Raw genomic sequence first — 19105 nt, forward strand, 5'->3', positions numbered from 1 at the left:
AGTGTGATTTTCACATGAGCATGATTGTGTTTATTATATTGAAACATTCATCTTTTTTTGTAAGCTTTTGAGTCCTACATTTTTCTTCCTTCCTTCTTTCCCTCCCTTCTCCTCATGATAGTAAGTAAACAGATATAGATTATACATGTATAAACTTGTTTAACATATGTCCATATTAGGCATGTTGTGAACAAAAAACTGGAACTAAAGTTCCTCTTCCTTTTTTGTGGTAGTGAGGAAGTTGTGTTCTAAAGAGAATGTTCACCAGGCTGGGAGAGGACCACTATCTCTCAGGTTCCCATCACCTTAATTTTTCCCTGAAAGGAGACAAAGCTCTCTCTTGGTCCAAGATGCCAGGGCTCAAACTGTGCCTCTCTTGTTGACTTCCTATTATGGTGATATAGTGGTTTCCTGGAAGGGGTTAGCTGGTAAATGTTTAATAACTGACTTTCTGAAGAGAAAAAAATGTATTCATGGCACACTTAAAGTTTAATCTGAATTATTAACACTTTCCCCATCACTTTCTTAAGTCTGAATAATCAAAAAAATAATAAATCAAACTCTGATATGTAGCCTTAGTTGATTTAAATTTTCACAATGAAAATTTAACAATTGGCTCTCCTAAGCTTATGAGCTGGTCCCTGAACAACCATGCTTCTTGGATACTTGTTTAGATGTCTAAGGCCAATTTGAATTACCATATGGTCCCTTGCTAAGATAAGAGAATGTATTGTCTATCCAAGCTAATGTATCATTTTGTTTCAACAGCTAACCTAAACCTAAAGTGGACCACTTGAGTCAGGTCTGTCCCTTATGTATGCCTTTCTTTTTTTTTAAAAAAGTTATTTATTTATTTATTTTGAATTTTATAATTTTTCACTTAATCCCACTTCCCTCCCCCCTCACCACAGAAAGCAGTTTGTTAGTCTTTACATTGATTCCATGTTACATGTATGCCTTTCTATGCAAGACCCCATATGTTCTTTTTTTCCCTGAAAAATCAAACCTGTTCAATTCTGACTTCTTTTAAAATAAAATTTATAATAAAATTAATAGCAACTATGATTTATTTGAAAGTTCCAAGCAATTTTCTTGGTTCTTTTAGTTTTTCTTTGTTTTTCCTAATTTTCAACATTCAGTTGTTTTTTTTTTGCAAGGCAAAGGGGTTAAGTGGCTTGCCCAAAGCCACACAACTAAGTAAGTATTAAGTGTCTGAGACCGGATTTGAACTCAGGTACTCCTGACTCCAAGGCCAGTCCTCTATCCACTGCACCATCTAGCCACTCCACACCATTTATTTTTGTGAGATTTTTGAATTCCAAATTTTTCCATATTAGTCATGTGAAACAAGAATAAGATAATAAAGGGAAAAAATGACAAAGAAAAAACAAATTTTAAAAAAGTGAAAATAGTATGTTTTGGTCTTCATCCATAGTATTTTTTTTCTCTGAATGTGATTGGCATTTTCCTTCACAGTCTTATGGAATTGTCTTTTATCACTATATTTTTGAGAAGAGCTAAGTCTATCATAATTGATTATCAAACAATGTTGCTTTTGCTGTGTACAATGTTCTCCTGGTTCTGCTTATTTCATTTAGCATCAGTTCATGAAAGTCTTTTTTTCCCCTGAAATCCATCTGCTTATCATTTCTTATAGAACAAAAGCATTCCATCACAATCATGTATCAGAACTTGTTCAATCATTGTCCAATGGATTTCAACATCCAATTCTTTGCCACCACAAAAAGAGCCCCTTTCTAAGCACCTGAGGTCAGATCATTGGTTCTTAGTAGAACCTCCTGATTGGATACATTTCCTCTACTATTTAACCCTTCTTTTAAAGAGGCCCATATTGTTGAAAATGTATTTTGCATAACTGCTGTGGAGTTAAAATTAGTTTCTAGAAACCAAACCTCAAGAATTTGGATTTAATTATGTTACTACAGCATAAATATGAAAAGTAAAGGAAAACAAGTAGGTCATTGGGCTCAATTTCTCTCTTAAATATGAAAGGGATTGGTTGACCTTGGAGGCCAACTTCTAGGTGTGAGAATGTGTGACTTTTATTCAGGTCTTAGCAATATACTTCCATGCCTTTGTTTATTCAATTCTCTGTGCCTGGAATGACCTCTATCCTCTTTGCTTGCTGTTGAATTCCTACCATCTGATAAAGTCTAACAGAAATGCCATCTTCACACCACCATGAAGCTCTTTCTGATCGCTGTTAAGGACTTTCATCTTTTGATATCAAACAAACTCTTTATAAATTTTTTATTGTGCTTATCAAGTAATATTGTATATTGTAGATAATCTGTTTTTGAGTCTAATCCTTCCTACCTATACTATAAACTCAAAAATGATGGATGGGATTATGATTTATCTAAAGTTTGTATTTCCTCTACTACTTAAGAATATGGCTTTCTTTTCAGTTTTTTATCAGTGAATGAGTAGGTGGAAACATTTTCTTTGTTTCTCACCCCTTCCCCAATAGTTTTAGCTCCATGAAAGCTGGTGTTTTGGGGTCCATCAATTATATCACACTAATATCACACAGTGTCTTGTATTTAAAAACAACACAGGAAACTCCAGAGATGGAGGAGGGGAAAGAGGAGATTTTTGTAAGTAGGGGGCTGGTATTATTACAAACAGAGACTTGATGATTAAAATATATTAAAATTAAAAAAAAATTCAGCTCCCCTTGCTCTCCTGAGGTGAAGTCTGATAGGATGTCCAGTACCATTTTGTACCCTATACTCACATTAAAAAACAGGAAGAAGACAAGAGAGATTTCCTTGCCACTTCAAGTAACTAAACCTATGACAGACAACCTTCTAGAATTTTATGATAAATCTTTCTGTCCTCTGAAGGGTAAAGGATTTGAAATGACAAGACATAGAAAGCTCCTTCTGATCGAAAATATTGCTTACTTCTAAACAAAGGCTCTCACAGTAAACTGGGGCAATCATCAGTGTGAATTGTTCCAAAGTCAATACACAAACTCAATATACAATACTGGCATACAATCATGCTCATGTAAAAATCACACTCCTAACTTTAATTTCTGATGGTTCACTTCTATTAACTCTCTCTCTCTCTCTCTCTCTCTCTCTCTCTCTCTCTCTCCTTGGTGAGGATGGCTTATTTGCATATCTATTCATGCTTGCCCAAAGCCCTGTAACTCAAGAGCTGGGAGGCAAAGACTGACATCCAGTAGGTACAGAATAATTTCCTGTATTGCTAAAGTTGCTTTAGTAGCAGAGATATTCTCTACCTATATCTGCAAGTATATAAGTTCAGTGATGGTGGCAGCAGGCTAAATATGAGAGCAATTAGAAGGAGCTACTGTAGATTAGTGTGGTTAGATATATGTAAACAATTTCTATGAGAAGGCAGGGGTGTTGTCTACAGAAATTCCATGTCTATGAAACTCAAGTCTCTAAGCTAACTCGATACAGTTAGAAACTGGAAAATTCCTTGAAGAGTACAGTGCCTCTGCTACTTTTATATTAAGAAAGACTTCAGTAATTAGGACCAGGCAGAAACTTACCCAATGCTGCTCATAATCAGAAGGCCTTGTTCTCACTTCTTCATCTTCATACAAAGAAAAACCTTCTCGTCTGGCCTGGTGATATTCCTTCCGTAACTTCTGGATTCGGTCGGCACATCCACTTGTGGGGCGGCCACTGGAAAACAAATGATTGCATAAAGAGATGCAGGTGAAAAAAAACTGTTGAAAATTTGACTTTTGATGTACTTGTCAAATTTTAGAGGGATGAGCCTATGTGAATTTAGAAGGACTCATGATGCAATTCAAACAAACCAGAGAAAACATAAAAATAATAATGTAAATTTTAGACTTACAAATAATATAAACTTCTTGAGTAGAATGTCTGTTTAAAGTCCTAACCTCTTATGGGAATTAAAATCTTCAAAATATTTTCTCATGATCTGATAAATATTGAACTTGATTATATTTTACTTTGCACAATTTTCTTATTTTTCCAAATAAGAGTTCCTGTAAAGGTTTTATTTATTTATTTTTGAGGGGAGGGAGGGTTCAAGTCTATTATTTAATTCATGTGGGGAAACCATAAGTATGAAAATTAATAATATTGACCATAGCTAATGTTTATACAACAATTTAAAGTTTACAAAACACTTTACATGTATTTGATTTCTATTTAACTCGCCATGAGATAGGTGTCCAATTTTACAGATGAGGAAATCATTTTTTTTTTTAGTTTTTGTAAGGCAATGGGGTTAAGTAGCTTGCCCAAGGCCACACAGCTAGGTAATTATTAAGTGTCTGAGACTGGATTTGAACTCAGGTACTCCTGACTCCAAGGCCAGTGCTTTATCCACTGTGCCACCTGAGGAAACTAAATTTAAAGAGTTTAAGTGACTTGTTCTGGGTCAAAATGTCTGAAGCAGATTCAAACTTAGATTTTCCTTACTCCAAATCTAGTTCTCTATCAACTATGATATTTATGTCATCTCTTAGCACATTATTCAACACATAATGGAAGTTTAATAAATTTTAGTTGACCACAGCAGTAATTTCCCTGCTCTTAGAAAGTTATTGGGGGCATAGAGTATGATTTGTCCATGGTCAAAAAGTTTTCATTGTTGCTGTTGTTCAGTCTTTTTTTCAGTCATATTCGACTCTTCATAACACTTTTTCAGGGTTTCTGACTCCAAGGTCGGGCTTCTATTCTATTATGTCTGCACATAGTCCTTTCTTTATTTTTGTCTGGACTTTTGATTTCATTGATGTATGAACACCCAGAAACATCATCTACCAATACGAATTTTACCTTAGAAAGCTGTTTGGTGTACAAGAAACATAGAACCAGTATATATCAAACATAATTTGAACTCATGTCTTTCTGAATCTAAGATTTACTTTTAATCCTTACACCATCTTGCCTCTAAGTCTTATTAGTGAGAGCTATTTTGTTTTTTAATACAAGAATGAGAATTTTCAGTGTAAGATAAAAGAAAGGAAAGAAAAACAACCACCACCACCACAAAACTACAGTGACATATAATCAAGTAGAAGCAGGGAGATATGACATTTATGTGAAGGAAGGGAGAGCAGAAAATATCGGCATTACTATGTGTCTCTATTTTGCATCTTTATATCTCACCCATGTCCTATCTTCTCCTCCATTTTCCCTGCAATTCCTGCCAGTCCTTTTCTACTAAGAGCTCACTTAATTTAGTTTCACCTTGCCTGCTTCTGTTTTTTTCTAATAGCTTTTTTAAAAGATAAAGAGGAAGAATTTATTACAGAAGATGGGGGAGAGGAGTGGTTTAAAGCACAAGGTACAACATGGGAAGTGGAGGAGAAATTAAAATGTCATAACAGGCAAAGGTGAATGAGGGAACAGAATTTTCTTCTTTTAGGGGGTAGATCAGATCAAACAAATTAAGATTAATGACATCAGCAGCAACAAAAAGATATATAGAATATCCCAGGACTCTTAGACCATTAAAGCTATGAAAGCTGAAGAATGAACTAAGACTTTAGGGCACCCAGATAGCCTGTTTACTCAACACTTTCTTCACTGAATCCCTCTGAAGTGGTGATTGCTGGTGTTCCTATCTCTACTTCACAGATGAAGTAACTGGAGAAGCTATGTGAGACGACTAAAGTCACACCATTAGTGCCTGAGCAAGGACTCAAAACCTCTTAAGGCAGGTGCTCTTTTTGTTCTTAACATCCTGTCTTCTCAAGGGTAGTAGAAACAGTTGATAATCAGAATATCTTGCTTATATGATCTTGAACAAATCATTTAAAACTTTCTGTATCAAGGTTCATTCTTCCATCAAATAGGGTAACTGGATTTCCTACCTCATAATTTAGTTATTAACATGAAATCAGATGACATATGTAAAAATGCTTTGAAATCATAAAGCATTATTTTGTAATTGATATTGTTAAGACCCATTAATTTTATATTTGAGTTTTTTCTTTGGAAACCAAGACCTGGAGACTGGGAATGGACAATGAGAAAGCATCTATTATATTCACTTTTTCAACGACAAATGTTACAGCAAGCCCCATTAGAGGGGCTTGGTATTACCTTGGTGCTGCCAAAAGTAGATACACATCATATCTGTGAACCATAGTGGAGAAAAGACAACAGATCTTTTGTAAAATGAGCATTCTCTATCTAGAATGCAATGTCTTTGAAGAAGGCAGGCCTGTAGTTTCTATTTCTTATCCCTTCCCTAAAATGAGGAAAATACCCAGGAAACAGTAGGTTTTTAATGAAAGCTTATTAATTTAGTAGCCAATTATGTATCTGATAAAAACCAAACTTCTGATATTGCACATCGTTATTTTTTATTTAGACATGTTTTTTTAAAAATCACACCAAACCACAAGTAAATAGTTTCCTACTATGCTTCACTGCAGTATTTTATTAAAAAAAACCCCAACACAAACTTTCCTCAATATTTAAGAAAAAGGAGAAAAAAACAATATTCCTTTTTTAACCATAGACAGGCATGAAAAAAGCACGGCTATATTATAAAACAGTTTCACTCACTCTTGAGTAATGTGAGATGAATATGATGCCCAATCCAATGCTCATGCAACAGTTCTGAATTTCAACTTGGCTTCTGACAATTACGTGAATATATGAACCATATTCAAACTCACCAGATGAATTCAATCAACGCTGTGCAAATATCGCATACATAATCTATTAGTTTACCCCAAAGAAACTGAAGCATTGAATTCAAACAGAATGAAGTCATCAGTAATAAAAAAAAGAAAGAAACTGATAAGGCAATATTAAAAAAAATCCCACAATTTTCCTACATTTGTGGTGAAAAAATCATACTTTGTCTATAAACTGTTCTCCCATATGCCTATAAAAATATAAATTAAAAAATATGGGTTTGATCAGATTGCAATTCTCAAGTACAGGGAACAAGGAAGGAAAACAAATCCAGCTATTTAGGATTCAGAGAATTCCCTATAGCTTTCAAGAACATGACTATTTATCCCAGAAAAGAAGCCTAGCCTCAGAGAAGAAAACATGAAAAGCCCCAGAAAGTCATAAAAACCATCTAAGGATAAAACATGCCATCTCCTCAGTCTTTGGTGACAAGTGGCATCTTTTCCCACGTGTCCATATTTTAAAGAAGTTGGACTGTCTAAAAAGTCTCTAAAAAGAGTCTCAACCAATCCAACCCCGAAGTTTATTTTCCTATTTATTCAAGAATTAGAATGTGTTAGAATAGATGAAGTAATGAATGGTAAATGTATATGCATCTTTTTTGTTCCTCCCACTCTAATGTAATGTGTCTTTTCCCCCCCTTCCCTTCTAATGTAATGGAATGATATTCTTAGTATATATCTTTGGAGTAAGGGTAGGGATCTTTTTTTTAATTGTTCATTTGTTTTTCAGTCATGTTCAACTCTTTGTGACACTTTTTTGAGGTTTTCTTGGCAAAGATCCTGGAGTGGTTTGCCATTTCCTTTTCCAGATCATATTACAGATGAAGAAACTTGGGCAAATAGGGAGAAGTGACCTTTCCAGGGTCAAACAGACCTGGAAATCAATTTCCTGATTTATAAAATAAAGGGGTTGAATTTGATAATCTTTGAGTCTAAATCTATGATCCACAAGATCATATATATATACACACATACACACACACACACACACACACACACACACATATATACACAAAATGCCTGATCTAGGACTATATAATCTAAAGCCAACACTTTCACCAACAAATATTCAAATGTTATGGATGTGTTTATAAATTTATCTCATATAAAGTTTCCCCAATTATGCCATCCCATAATATTTATAATTGACTAATTAGATATTTAGGGCAGTTGAGTGGCATATTGTATAGTGTACCAGGCTTGGAGTTGGGAAAACTCAACTTCCTGAGTTCAAGTCTAGCTTCAGATGTTTACTAGCTGTATGACCTTGGGCAGGTCACTTAACCTGTTTACCTCAGTTTCCTCCTCTGTAAAATGAACTGGAGAAGAAAATGGCAAACCACTCCAGTTTCTTTGCCAAGAAAACCCCAAAATAGGGTCATGAAAAGTCAGATACAACTGAAATGATATAACAATAACAAATGCTTACCATGTACTATTTCATTACCTGTCACAAATCTACCTGTGTGATCAGGGGTAAGTCATAGGATTACAGACTGGGATCTGAAATGGGCCTTAGAAATCAGTTTAAAGACTTCACTTTGTACATGAATGCCCATCGAGATTAAGTTACTCAAATTCACACAGAGAGAAGTGCCATTTAAATTTGGATTTGAATCTAGGTCTTCTAATTTAAGCATTCTGAGCTTTAGTTTTCCCAAATTTAAAGTGTAGATAATAGTTGCTGTACTATCTAACCTAACTCCCAGGCATGTTGAATCAAGTGAGATGATGTACGTAAAAGTGAATATAATCATAAAGTGATGGAGAAACAAAAACTATGATTATTGTTGATGCTTTGCTATTCTCCTCGAGGGCAGAGAATAATAATTTTCTATCCAGAAATCTGGGCAGATGAGAGATCCATGCAAGATTGGGGATTGGACCAGCTCCAGAGAATCTGAATTGGTCATCAATTACCAGCTGGGAGAAGGGGGCCTGGTAAGAAAATTTTGAAGAGAAAGCTCTAATGCACATGTAGCAAACAGAAACCCCTCCCTTCTCCTCACATCCCTAAAGAACAAAAACTAATGAATATATGCAATACTACATACAGATAGTCTCCCCTTGTATATCTCATACCACTCTCCACAATTTCTTTGAGAAGAAAACCAATTATTAGTCTCTTCTGGAATCATTCCAATGTTCCATTCTTTTTCTTAAAATGTTAGGCTAAAATTCTAAGTATAATGGAAGAATTATTTCCTTTAATATTAGACTTCTCTAATACATATCTGTATCAGACATATAAATTTTGAAACGTGGTTGATCTGTGACTTTTAAATCTGACTTTGTACCTATTTTCTTGTCCTTTAATTTCTATTGGTAATTTGTTTTTCATTTGTAATCACAAGGTCTTCTTGAATTTTGTGCACTTTCCTATCAATCTTTAACCACTCATTTGTCAAGACAATTTAAAATTTTAATTCTAGCTTTCAAACTGCTTGCCAACTTTAAAAAAGATGGAAATCATCTTAATGCTTAAAATTCAAATTCTATTACAGAATTAAGGATAAAGGAATTAACTACTAAGGGGCTAGTTTACATATGATAATTCCTTTGTACTTAGTGAAGATGCTCTTTGGGAAGAAGAAATTTATTGTCAGCTTCATCCTATATATAATGCTGTGTGAAACTCTCCATATTTATTAAAAGACAGAATTTCAGAGGTGCTTGATGACTAAAAAAAATCATTTTCACATTTTTATGTAATGTGGAATGAAAAAAAACACCTTTGTACTCTTGGAAAATACTTGTCAACATAACTTGATCTTTTTTTCTTTACTTTTTTTTTAAGCTAAATATCTCAAACATGATCAAAGCTTTTAACTTCAAATTTGGCAGGACAAGAGAGAGCTGTATTTTAGAAAAACCACATCAAGTTTTCTCCAAAGTGGAAGTCAGGCTTTCAAAACACGTGACAAGAGTGTTATGTTCATATTCACTGATAGCTGATTATAGAATAGAATCTGATCACATTCACTCTTATGTTGTGACCTCCTCTTAGAGCCCAAAGCAAAGTTCTGGGAAGTAAAGCTTTTATTGAATGGATGGATGACAACTGTTTACTCTCTAGTTTGCTAATACAGAAAACACTGCATTTGGAACCTTGCAGTCTGAAGACTGGGCATAGAAAGCATCTGTACTCTTGACTCTCAGCAAGTCATTTTTACCTCTCCGATTCTCAGTAGCCTTGTTTTTAAAATGGGAATATCAATAATAATAATAATAAATATTGATAATACTAATAATACTAATACTGTTCAATATCATAAGATTGATAGGAGAAAAACATTTTTGGGAACTTTTAAATGTTATTTAAAATCACTGAATTGTGGGTGAGGTAAGGAATAAAAAGCAAACCTCCAATTCTTCTCCATAAATATAAGCAGAAAAGGGTCCTTTTTATTTCTGTTCAGTATCATTAATTCCAAAGTATTTCATATTCACTGAAAACCATAACCATAGCATTTACATTGATACTTCCAACTAATTAGCATTTCATCACAAAGATGTACTTACTTTGTTTGGGCTCACTTAGATTAAAATGGATTTAATAACTATTATTCAAATTTCATTACATTCCAGATAGCTCTGGATTAGACCCATGTGAATATTCAAAGAGGTTATGAAAGTAATGCACTTTGCCTCTCCCGCCCCCAATTACTTACAAAGAATTATCATTTTCCAAAAAGTACATTGGTCAAGAAGGCTTTCATTGCTGAGGCTAAGACTAGCAGGTAGAGAATATATTTTGTTTATCTTTGGATCTTTTCAAAGTACCTGGGAAGTACTAATTAAATTTTTATCAAATGAATGAATGAATGAATGAATGAATGATTCTAACTTGTAACTTATATTTCAGGATGGATCTCACCAATTCCTTTTGGTATTCACTGTTACTACCTATAAGCATGGTCTCTGGCTTCAGCCTTGATGACAGGCTGTCATTGCTATTTTCTCTGTGTGACACTGGTGTGGAGGCTCACACTGGTGGTAGAAATCATTTCTGGCTTAATTTGCCCACAGTGAATAGATTAACCATACCATGTAGTGTGACAGGCAAGGTCACATAAGATGATGACAGCCTGTCATTTAACATGGACTTACATACTTGTATGTAATTTGTCAGGCCTTCATTAATGTGCTGGTCCTTCATCCATGGATTTTTGAGTTGCAGGCAGGGTCAAGAATTTCTCCATAGTGCTAGAATATATCTTTACTTACAAGAAAATCTGAATTCAATAAAATCTTGGTCATTACTGATCACAAAAATCGCTCAAAAATCAAGTAATTGGATATTTGGAAAACTGAATTTTCTTTTATGATTACTACCACACACACACTGTCTGCACCACCTCTATCAGTAATAACTTTCACAACTAATATCTCATTTTGTCCATAGTTAATCATGGGGGAGGGGTGGGTCATTATCATTCTGATTTTAAAAGTAGGGAAACTGAGGTATAGAAACATTGAACAATCCACTGTTAGTGAATGTCAGAGTCCAGGAACCATTTCTTCTGATTCCCAGACTCAGGTTATTCCTTTCAGGCTCCCTGAGAGGTGGCAGAGTCAGATAGAGGAGGAAAAACTATAAACTACAGTGATATGTCTAAGATCTTCAGGCACTTTTTCTGTAGCTTGCTGGATCTGGAACCTGGAAGACCTGAATTCAAATGTCACCTCAAATACTTTTTTAGCTATTTAACCTTGAGTGAGACATTTAATCTCTCCTTGAGTCAGTTTTCTTAATTATAAAGTAGAGATAATAATGGCATCTGTCTCCCATTGTTGTTTCGAGGATCCAATGAGATAATGTTTTTAAAGTACTTAGTTTAGTACCTGATAGAGCACTGGATTTGAAGTCAGGAAGTTTAAATCTGGCTTCAGACATTGTATGTCCCTGAGGAAGTCATTTCACCCTGCTTACCTCAGTTTCCTTATCTGTAAAATGAACTAGAGAAGGAAATGGCAACCACTCCATTGTTTTCACAAAAAACAAACAAACAAATAAAAAACAAACCAAAATGGGTTCACAAAGAGTCAGGCGTGACTGAAATGATTGAACAACAAAACAGCTGACACATAGTAGGTAATAGATAAGTGTTGCTATGATTACTTTATTCTTATTTTTCTACAACTGTTAGCTAGAAACAGTATTTTCTCAACCCTCCTTGACCCTGATAAGTTGTCTTGGTGACCCTCGATTGCCAGCCTTACATTTTTTTTAGGCTTTTGTAAGGCAAACGGGGTTAAGTGGCTTGCTCAAGGACACACAGCTAGGTAATTATTAAGTGTCTGAGACCAGATTTGAACCCAGGTACTCCTGACTCCAGGTGCTTTATCTACTACGTCACCTAGACACCCCAGCCTTACATTCTTGATCTTGGTTTTGGTGACATCATTTCAACCTTCGAAAATATGCCTTCCTTTTCACTTGTTCTGCTTCTCCCATATCCTATATCCTGACCTTCACATTCCAAACATGGCCTGGAAGGGTCCTTACTGCCCCTTACTTGTCATGCTTCACCTCGCTTTGTTCTTTGGCCCAGAATTCCTAACCAAGCTTCCATTAGAAGGGAAGACCAAATTTCTTTCCCTTGATCCTTCAATTACACATGGAGGAGCAGAGATCTCCTAATTCTGCTCTGATCACTTCGATGGGGGCCCAAGAAATGCCCCCCCCCCGAACCCCGGGCTTTTGCGGCAGTCATTAAGCCTCTTGTTTCCTGGAGGGCAGTGGAGTGCAGTTTCTCCCATGTGATCAATTGCCATAATTGAACACTGTCACAGGATCAATGCCATCTCCTCTTCTGATAAAAGTCATTGATCTACCTTGGCATAAGTAGCATGTGGCATTAGAGGCCTCTCTCCTGTTACAACATTTGGGCTTGCTGCTGTAATTTCTTTAAAAATGCCAGAAATTTCACATGGGTGACACAGACAGTGTTATTCACAACTCAACACATGAGTTATTATTCACAGTTTCAACTCACCATTAGGAGCATGTAACACATAATTGTATGATTCTGATACTACACAATGACCTCCTGGATGTTTTCAACTTTTAGGAGCTGATTTGGCTATTACTCATAAAATGTCCCTTTGGATAATTCCTATTTTAAATATATTCTAGTATATTTTTTCAAAACTAAGTGTGATACTTTTGAGTAGTTTATACAATTATATGACATTCAAAGCTATGAATAAACATGTAATGCATTTTGTGTCCAGTCATTTTGCCAATTTTATTAACAATACGCAGTTCGGGCTGGGGGTGGGGTCACGGTGGAAATGGAATACATCATTTGCCTCTTAGAGTCTCTAATTCCTATTTTTCCTTAAATATAAAGATTTCAAAACAAGGTTGACTCTTTTCCTAAAAGCATGAGGTGGCAGCAAAATAAGCATTCTATATCTATTCCACTTTTGAATCTACTAAATATATACAGATATAAAGAAAAATCATTTTGGATAATGCAAGGTGGATTTGGGCTCAGAGAATAATCAATATTACACATTGTGACAACTATTCCACTACAGCTATAGCGTATTTCTTTAACCCAGAATGTCGTATAGCTTACAGAAATATTATACCATTTAAAATAAAATACAATGGAGAGAAATGATGATAGGGAATAGGGTTTAACCTTGTGATTTCACTGATATGGGAAACTGCCAGAAGAGTCAGTTTATCAGTTCACTTTATCAGTGAAAAAATGGGACTTTCTTGGAAACGTATAGTCTTAGAAAACTTAGAGGCAGCTAGGTGGTGTGGTGGATAGAACACTGGCTCTGGAGGTAGGAAAACCTGAGTTCAAATTTGTCCTCAGACACATAGGTACTAGTTATGTGATTTGGGGCAAATCACTTAATCCTATGGCCTCACAGAAAAAAAAAAAGAAAGAAAGAAAGGTAGGAAGGGAGGAAGGAAGGGAGGAAGGAAGGGAGGAAGGAAGGAAGGAAGGAAGGAAGGAAGGAAGGAAGGAAGGAAGGAAGGAAGGAAGGAAGGAATGAAAAAAAGAAAAGGTGCCTAGAACATTGAGATTTTAAAGGATTTGCCTGGGTTGACAGAGTTATTATGTGTCAGAGGAGGATCTAGGACTTTCTGGCTTCCAGGTGAATTTTCTATCTACTGTGCCACCCCATTAATTGATAAAATAGGTAAATTTTCAGCATCATATAATTTTCTAATGGTTTATCTTTTTTGCTTTTCCAGACATAAGCAAACGATGGCTTGTATGTTTTCCTATCTCATTTTTTTTTTGGTTGTTCAGTTGCATCTGACTCTTCCTGACCTCATTTGTCTTGGTTTGCCATTTCCTTCTCTAGATCATTTTATAGAAGAGGAAACTGAGACAAACAGAGTTAAATAACTTGCCCAAGGTCACACAGCTAGTAAGTATCTGAGGTCAGAATAGAACACAGGAAGATGAGTCTTCCTTTCTCAAAGTCAGGCACTCTATCCATTGTGCTATCTAGCTACCCTCTTATTCCTAAACATTTAAGCAAATTGTCTATTTTTCCCTCACCCTCTTTTTTCAATTCTCCCTCTCCTTCTCACTTTTCTTTTTCCCTCTCTCTCTCTCTATCTCCTCTCCTCTATCCATTTTATTTTACCCCTCCCTTCCCCTCTCTCTCCTTCTCCTTTTCTTTTCTTTTCTCTTTTCTTTTTCTTTTCTTTTCTTTTCTTTTCTTTTCTTTTCTTTTCTTTTCTTTTCTTTTCTTTTCTTTTCTTTTCTTTTCTTTTCTTTTCTTTTCTTTTCTTTTCTTTTCTTTTCTTTTTTTTCTTTTTTTTCTTTTTTTTTCTTTTCTTTTCTTTTCTTTTCTTTTCTTTTCTTTTCTTTTCTTTTCTTTTCTTTTCTTTTCTCTTTTCTTTTCTTTTCTTTTCTCTTTGTCTTACCCCCCTCCACTACATACACTTGTCAGAAAATACACTGACAACTTCAGGACTTGACAGATGAAATTATTATCTTCTAAGCTTATATCAAACACAATAAATTTGAGTTTTAAGTATATAGAGCTAACATTTAGAGGTGAATATCACTTCCATGGTCAAAGATAAGAAGGCCTTGAGACAGAGGGAACTTTCTGAGGTGAGCTAAGTTCTTGGCCTTGTCTAAGAATATGAAACAAATCAGTTATCTCTTCTGAACGGTCATCCTAGGTTGCTATATTCAACTGATTTTCATAAATGGTATTTGTTATTCTATACACCTTGGTGCTTGGACATCCTTTCATATTGAACCAGCTAGGCTATAACTGACTACAAGATTTAAAAGAAAACAAAGTTTTACTGAGTTTACTCATTAGCACAAAGGTGGGGAATTCTTCCTCAGAGAACCATTCAAAAAAATTCAATTAGGGAAGGTGTAGGAATGATGACAACTAAAAAAGGAGACATAGACTTTTCTCATTATGATGGAACTTTTATAAGAAACACGTCTGTAAGAGTTTCATCTTATGAATGCTGAGGCCCCAGAGTTCTGATTAAAAACAAGAAAGTCAGTTTATGATGGAGGAAAAAAGTTTTAGTTATGAACTAGCTTCTAACTTTATATATATATAAATGAAATATAAGTTAAACAACCCAAAGTCCTGCAATGAAATTCCTAAATGAAATAGAAAATTTTCATATAGCTATGTTACATATGACCTTTGAGGAGCCATTCAGTGTTATAGTGGATTGAGGACTGAACCTGAAGTCAGAAAGACTAATTTTCCTGAATTCAGATGTGGCCATTGATACTTTCTGTATGACCAGGACAAGTCGCTTCACCTTTTTGCTTCAGTTTCCTCATCAATAAAATGAGTTGGGAGAAGGAAATGGCAAACCACTCCAGTATCTTTACCAAGAAAACTGCAACTGGGGTCATGAAGAGTCGGACATAAGTGAAAAATGAACAACAATAATAATATTTAAGGTCTAAGTCATTTCGAAAATTATCATAATAATAATTTTTCTTTGCCAATAAACTTTGTACTTAATATGATGGTGTTGATATTTGAAGAAAAACAAAATTGCATATTTATCAATTAAAGATAGTTTCATCCATAACTCAAGTTATATTTTGAACTATCCAAACTCTTTCACTGTTTCCAGCATCTTTACATGAGTCTTAAGTTAATCTTCTATTTTAAAGAGGTTATATGAAGCATCCAATCCATGCAAAAATGGTTACCTTTCAACTCTCTAGATCTGTATAAGAGGCTTATAATCACTTATATCCCCCAAAGGTCACAATCTCCAAAAGGAGCATGTGACTATCATTTGTCTGACTGTAGAGTGAAATGCAGTGACCCTATAATATCAGTATTGCCCCCTCTGACATCTCTGGCTTATGGGATAGAAAACAGCTTAAATCATCATCTTCTTTGGATTACTTAAGTCTTTTACAAAAGAAGTTCAGATTTTTCTAAGATCACACCAGGGGAATGGTAAAAATCCTCTCAATGTCTGAGAGCATGGTGGAACCTTATGACAAATGCATAAAATAGAGAAAGATAAGTTAGTTGCACACTAAGAATTTTCTGCTTTTAAAAAATTTTGACAATTCTTTCCATGGTTTCTGATCTATAAATTAATCTAGTCTTTACTGTCTTTCTTTTTGATACATCATCATCATAGGAAAGATGAGGGAGTTTGCCTAGATGTTTTTTTCTAAGTTCCCTCTCATCTTGTAAATTCTATGACTATGATTTCCTCTGTTTGGTAGCAGATGGTCCAGTCTTAGCCACAATTCAGCTGGAAGCACTCTCTGTTGCCACATACTTCCCTACTTTTTGGACCTCATAATTGGTTGGCACTCCTCTACAACATGGAAATTTAGACTCCATTTCACTTTGGAAAGTGCAAAATTTTAATGATCAAAATCTACTTCTTATTTAACTATTAACATTGACATCATCCATGAAGCAAGAACAACAGTTTCAATAAAATTGGAAGAGTAAAAAAGAAAAAAAGCAAAAAAGCACTTCAATCAAATTCATTCTTGATGGGAAATGGCTATTATTGTATACTCAATGCTATTTTGGGGGGAATTGCCATCACAAAACTGTAATTGATAAACAGGCAAAGAATGGTTATGGGGAGTTCATGGTAGCATCTAAATATCAGGCATGTGGGAAATTTATTGCTGTCTCATTGATCTTGGAAGTGAATAAGTCTTAGAAAGGCCAGAAGAGGAGAGATTAGGTACCCCTTGGTTGACAACAACTGAACTCTCTATAAGCAATACATGGTGGAAATAATGAAAAACATGCTTTTTTGTTGTTTGCACTAGCCTTTTGACAGTGTGACAGTTGCTGGTTTCTTCAATAAAGATGATGTCAATTATACCTTTTATTCATCTTGATAAAGTCATGTGCTAAGAATAATTGAGTGTCTTTTTTTGGCACTTCTTATAACAATCCATCTCCTTTTTATTTATATGGAAGCTAGGCAAAGCAGCTGTCCAATTTGTAATCTATATCCTGCATCAACCCTCTTTTTTGAGGAGGGGTGTTATTGGTGGTGTTTCTTCATTCTCCTGCAGTTACAGCAGCTTTATTAACAGCATTTTGTACAAATAGTCAACTCTCAATTATCCATAGTAATGGGGTATCAGCAGAACATGAAAAATGGAAAGCCCCAAAGGACTATACATTTATGCATATGTATGTGCATATGTGTACAAAATTTCAACCAACAGTTTCCGTTTACAAGAGCTGCAAACAACACCAACATTAACAGATGTGGGTTTTGTATTTTTCCCCTTGTCTTTCCCATACTTTGGTAGGGGTTCTAATGAGCAAAGAAGGGGTCAAAAGGCAGGCAGTAAGAAAAGGGAAGTGATGCAAAAGGCCCTGGAGAACCCTCAAATTGGATAAACAGTCCTTGGATAACTAAGTCAGTGGTGTATCACTGAGGTAGTTTGGTTTTTTTTAATTAAAAAAAATTTTTAGGTATTTTGCAAGGCAATGGGGTTAAGTGGCTTGCCCAAGGCCACACAGGTATTATTAAGTGTCTGAGGCTGGATTTCAACTCAGGTACTCCTGACTCCAGGGCCAGTGCTCTATCCACTGCACCACCTAGTCACCCCAAAAGGATATTTATCAACAAAAAACTGGTCTGCAGTTAAAAGACTAATGAAAAGTTCCTGGACTAAAATGTAAGCCTGATCCCCAGTCTTCCATTCAGAAAACCAGGATCTATTTCTCCCCTGAATTTTGTTGGTTGCCATTGGGTACAGTAACAATTAATTTATTACTGTCTATTCAATTGGCAACTATTTTTTTCTTCTCTATTTGCAGATAAATTATGTGCAACCATCCAGATGTTGCTAGTTTGCTATTTATTAAAGGAAAAAATCCACTGAAAGTAAAGGTGAAGAGGGCATTAGATGGCAGTTTATTATTTTCTGAACTCCAAATGAAATGAGAGGAGTGGAAACGTAGATCCAGTGAAGAGATGGCTCCCCAACTATAGCCTAACCATCTCCTAGACAAACAGGATTAAACAAATCTGTTTCTCCTCAGAAAGGGGCCTCTCCAAATTATTCACATGACCTGAGTAGGAGCTGGTAAGGGGAATGGTGATGGTGGTGGAAAAGGCTTAAACTGATTCACTCTATCATGTCCTAACTACCTATCATTGCCTAAACTGATTTTTCCTTTGGCTGAAATCAGCATATTTAAACAAATTCCTTAGGAAAAGGAAAGAATAGTTTTCTCTTTTTGAAGAATTATTTACCTTGTATCCTAAAAATCTGGAGAGCTGAAGGGAACAAGAAGATGCTGGGAGTGCAGTGTTAAAGAAAAATAAGATGGGACCTGATGGTCAGGATGCATCCTCATAATAGGATGGGGCTCTTAATGGATGATCACTACAGGAATAACATTAATTCAGTATTAGGACTTTCACTGAAAAAAAAATATGAATGTAATTTATCTTTTGAACTGTCAGCTGCATTTCTAACGCTTTAAAGGCTGTAGCTTCCAGGGGCCTTTTGTCTTTCTGCCATGGCAGGAATATCTTGGACAGCTGTAAGAGCTTTGTAAGCTATCTTTCTCAAAATCCATTAGCTAATTCAAGGAACCTAATTAGAGCTGCCATTTTGATGGAACATACTGAATGCTTAGTACAAACTAGTCACACCATCAATGTTTATTAGAGATCACAAAATCCAAACCCCTTCATTTCATATGAATATGAATGGGCAGTCAGTAAGTTCAATATTGATTAAAATACATGACTAATGTTATTAAGGTTTGCAGCAAGATACATATATATGTGTATGTGTGTACATGCAAATTGTTTATATATACATATAAATGTGTATATGTGTGCATAAAATATAAGATATGTTTACAATCTACATATACACAAATGCATATATACATATACATATATGTATTTACATGCATATGCAG

The 19105-nt window shown here is 35.1% G+C and overlaps 1 protein-coding gene across 6 annotated transcripts in view; it reads right to left on the reverse strand.

Annotated features, from left to right (window-relative positions):
- PARD3B (par-3 family cell polarity regulator beta) overlaps positions 1-19105 on the reverse strand; it is a 1291415-nt gene that overhangs the window by 146609 nt on the left and 1125701 nt on the right. For all 6 annotated transcript variants that reach the window (XM_074191565.1, XM_074191567.1, XM_074191566.1 and 3 more), the window contains one exon: positions 3548-3683. In XM_074191565.1, the coding sequence (XP_074047666.1) occupies positions 3548-3683 (136 nt within the window). The remainder of the gene's footprint in view (positions 1-3547; positions 3684-19105) is intronic.

Source organism: Macrotis lagotis, chromosome 6 (genome assembly GCF_037893015.1).
Source record: "Macrotis lagotis isolate mMagLag1 chromosome 6, bilby.v1.9.chrom.fasta, whole genome shotgun sequence".
Classification (NCBI taxonomy): domain Eukaryota; kingdom Metazoa; phylum Chordata; class Mammalia; order Peramelemorphia; family Peramelidae; genus Macrotis; species Macrotis lagotis.